Source organism: Nicrophorus vespilloides, unplaced genomic scaffold (assembly GCF_001412225.1).
Source record: "Nicrophorus vespilloides isolate i.1.1-1 unplaced genomic scaffold, Nicve_v1.0, whole genome shotgun sequence".
NCBI classification, from domain to species: domain Eukaryota; kingdom Metazoa; phylum Arthropoda; class Insecta; order Coleoptera; family Silphidae; genus Nicrophorus; species Nicrophorus vespilloides.
Window position 1 is genome coordinate 3,664 of NW_017097860.1, and position 3,398 is coordinate 7,061.

Consider the following 3,398-nt stretch of genomic DNA (forward strand, 5'->3'; position numbering starts at 1 on the left):
ACCAACTTCTTTATTAAAACTTTATACTAATCATAAAAGTTCGAAGTTTTGAAATAAAAATATATCACCTATTATGTAAATATAAAGTGCTTAACTTTTGCATAATAAGTCTACTATCTGTAAGTAACCGTATAATTAATAACCTTTTGGTCCAAATTAGGGACATATTTTCTCATTGCCAGTCTGTGGCAAATTGTAACTAATAAATTTAATTAAACAAAATATTTATATATCCAAAGTTATTTCATATATAACTTTGAGTTTGCTAATTTTAGTTTATATTCTATACCAAAAAGTAATAGTAACTAAACTGTGCGTAGGATGTGTCGATAAAATAGATTTGTAGATATTTTTAAATAATATTTTATTCTTAAACTATGAGATTCATTAATGGTGATGCTTATTATTCGGCTTTAGGGATGTGAGCTCCTTGTGGTTGGAAACCGTTCTCATCAGCAACGTAGGTGACGGTGTAGGTGACACCATCTGGGCCAACGTAAGAGAATTGTCCACGAACAGCGATGGATTCGTTTTCTTGACCGGCGTTGATGACTTGTCCTTGCTCGGAGGCAGAGATTCCGTTGCTAGTTTCATAACTAAAAACACATTTACAATTAACAAAAATGTCGTTTTCAATCTTTTTTCAATCTTACGCTTGTTGGTATCCATCGACGCCGATGTTATCCAACTCTTGCCTAACGACGTAAGCATCCTTCTCATCCTTGTATTGTGGAGCGGCAACAGCAACGGCTACAAGAGCGGCGAGAACTACGATCTGCGAATACAAGAATAATTAGTTTCGTCGAATGACTACGTTGAATAATTACAAACCAATTTCATTGTGGTAGATTTTTGTTTGCTCTTCTATTGGAATTGAGAACTGTGCTCGGAATTTGGTAAGTATCATCTTTTATACCGAAAACATTTCAACGAATCTCTCCCACCCCAACGAAAGAAGATCGTTGCAAAATGATGATACGCGACCTTTACGTTACAATTTTATTGGGTCCAGTGGTTATTTTTGTTTTATTCAAATTTTTATGTACGATTTAATTTAAATATTATTACGAACAAATATTCATACTTGAGGCTATTTAACCATATTTGGATTACATCTGTATTGTGCAACATATTATTCGAAGAATCGTAATTATATATTTGTTTTTAATATATCAATGTTTGACTAATAAATACGTTAAAACAAATTTGTTTCTTTATTCTAAACATTTTGAACATTTTATTGATATAAAAATATAATACACATAAAATAGACTAAATTTCAATGACATTTAATTGATGTAATTGTCACATGTATAATTCGTGACAAAGAATTTTAATTTCTATCAGCTACTCAATTTTGTTTAGTTTAAGTTAGTTGTACATCTTTCAAATAGTTAATAAAATTATACTAGGTTAATTCTATACAATTCAATACAATTCTACATCAATACAATTTTAAATAAATGAGAATAATTAGAGATTATTTCGTGTATGTTAATGTAATATATATTGTAACGTTGTAAGTTGACAACACTGTTAACTTGCTCCTGAAGGCAGATCAAACCGCGAAGAGAGACGGTTGAGGTCTCCAGTACAGAAGATTTTGATATTTGATAAATAGCACCCGTCGTGTTACATATTATAAATTTCAAATTATGTTGTTGTTATGATATTAGGCTGTCACTAATAATATTTCCCTGAATGAAAATGTCATGGACATAAAAAGTTTCTATCAACACCCACATTTGGAAAATCAATATACATTATTTATTACTGTTTATAAATCACAAAACCAACTATCTAAATTATTATGTATCTATCTTTTTATAAAAAAAATAGTGTTCAAATGTATTTGTTATAAATCAATTTATGAATATATATAAAAAAATGTAGGGTATGTATATTTTGACTTCAAAGAATTTTTTTTGTCATATTTCTGAATTTTGATATTTTATTTTTGAAACCTGTCTACTTTTGTACATTAATCCATTAAGATAGATAAATTTATTCTTTTCAAACCTTTCCAGCCCAAATTTATTTAAAAAAAAATGTTTTATTCTAATCTGTATAAAAGTACTTACTTAATCATAAAAAAACATCTTACCTGCTTTTTCTTCATTATTCAATATTACCACCTGTTAAAAAATTTACATTAGTTGCATTCAACAGTTTTAATCGTCGAAAGACAAAATTGTATTTAAAATGTAATGATTCCAATTGAAATCATTAGACTGGAAAGGGTTAAGAAATGTGTTAAACTAATTAAAACAAGGAATTGGAAAAGAAATAAACTTTTATTTATAAATTAAAAATATATAAATATGAATTTTTCCTCAAATTATATTACTCGATATTATCTTAAGTTATGTTACTACTAATATTTAATTAATTAAGAACACTTTTTATTGAATTTTGTAATAACATAGATATGTAATCTTTAAATTAGCTTGTATCTGTTACAGATATTTGAATCAACATAAAAATAAAGTAAAAAATAATTAACTGTTGAAATATCACTAAATTTGGTATAAATACTTATAATGCAGTAGACAATCGATTGTTGTGTGTACGTTCCAGGAATCCTAAAAACATTTAATATCTCTTCTTTTTCATAATATTGTAAACTTTCTTCATCATCGGACCGATCTTTTTTTTAGATTCAGTTTTTACGACTTTGCTTAAGTTATTATTATTATTATTAATAGGTCTCACATCAGTGGATGAGAGTCTCGTCCTGGCGATACGCTTTTGTTGTGGAGCATAATTTTTTACTTCTTTCAAGACTAATGAAGGGGGTGGTATGAAAAGTTTCTTTTGTATCGGAACTTCCGGTTGGGACACTTGCATGGGTTCTAGAGGTTCCTCTTCGAATTTATATAAGGTAATATATTCATCTTCCTCTGAAGAATCAGGAGGTGCGAGTAGCATTATAGCATCCTCTAAACTAGTGTACTCTGGGAATGTATCCATGGCTTTGAATCTCTTCTGATATCTACTGTAATGTTCACTCGCGTTGGCTTTCAAAATTTAACTGAATATTTTTGCTGAAATATGCTATGACTTGATTTTACCTGCTAATGGTAGGGGTTTCTTAGAACGAGTCGTTTCACAAAATTTAACAAATTTTTGGAAAATATTGCAAAGGTTTTATTGCAGTGCAATAAAGCACTACTAGCTAAACGAAAAAGTCTTCCTTTATTGCTAACATTTTTGCAACTTTAATATTGATTATTAAACAATATTTAATCGTTATTTAATTTACATAAGCAAACATACAGCAAATTTGATTTGGTGCAAACTTAAATAAATGACATAAAAAAATAAAACGAAATTGAATTGTTGCAAAGGACTACTGTCCATAGCTCTTACTGCCCGGGAAATAATAATGTAATATTTAA

At 28.6% G+C, this 3,398-nt stretch overlaps 1 protein-coding gene across 1 annotated transcript; it reads right to left on the minus strand.

Annotated features, from left to right (window-relative positions):
- Window positions 1-399: 399 nt before the first annotated feature.
- Window positions 400-2,970, minus strand: LOC108561219 (flexible cuticle protein 12-like). The gene is made up of 3 exons (XM_017919064.1): window positions 2,713-2,970; window positions 654-775; window positions 400-596 (listed from the first exon to the last, which is right to left on the minus strand). The coding sequence occupies exons 1-3, from the start codon at window positions 2,968-2,970 to the stop codon at window positions 404-406; spliced, it is 573 nt and encodes a 190-aa protein (XP_017774553.1). The 3' UTR covers window positions 400-403.
- Window positions 2,971-3,398: the final 428 nt, after the last annotated feature.

Excerpts from the sequence above, each read along its gene's own strand:
- LOC108561219 (XM_017919064.1), bottom strand. The coding sequence starts at position 2,970 with ATGGATACATTCCCAGAGTACACTAGTTTAGAGGATGCTATAATGCTA. Across the intron at positions 776-2,712 it reads CGAGACTCTCATCCACTGAT|ATCGTAGTTCTCGCCGCTCT; the intron begins GTGAGACCTATT and ends TTGTATTCGCAG. Across the intron at positions 597-653 it reads GTCGATGGATACCAACAAGC|TTATGAAACTAGCAACGGAA; the intron begins GTAAGATTGAAA and ends ATGTGTTTTTAG.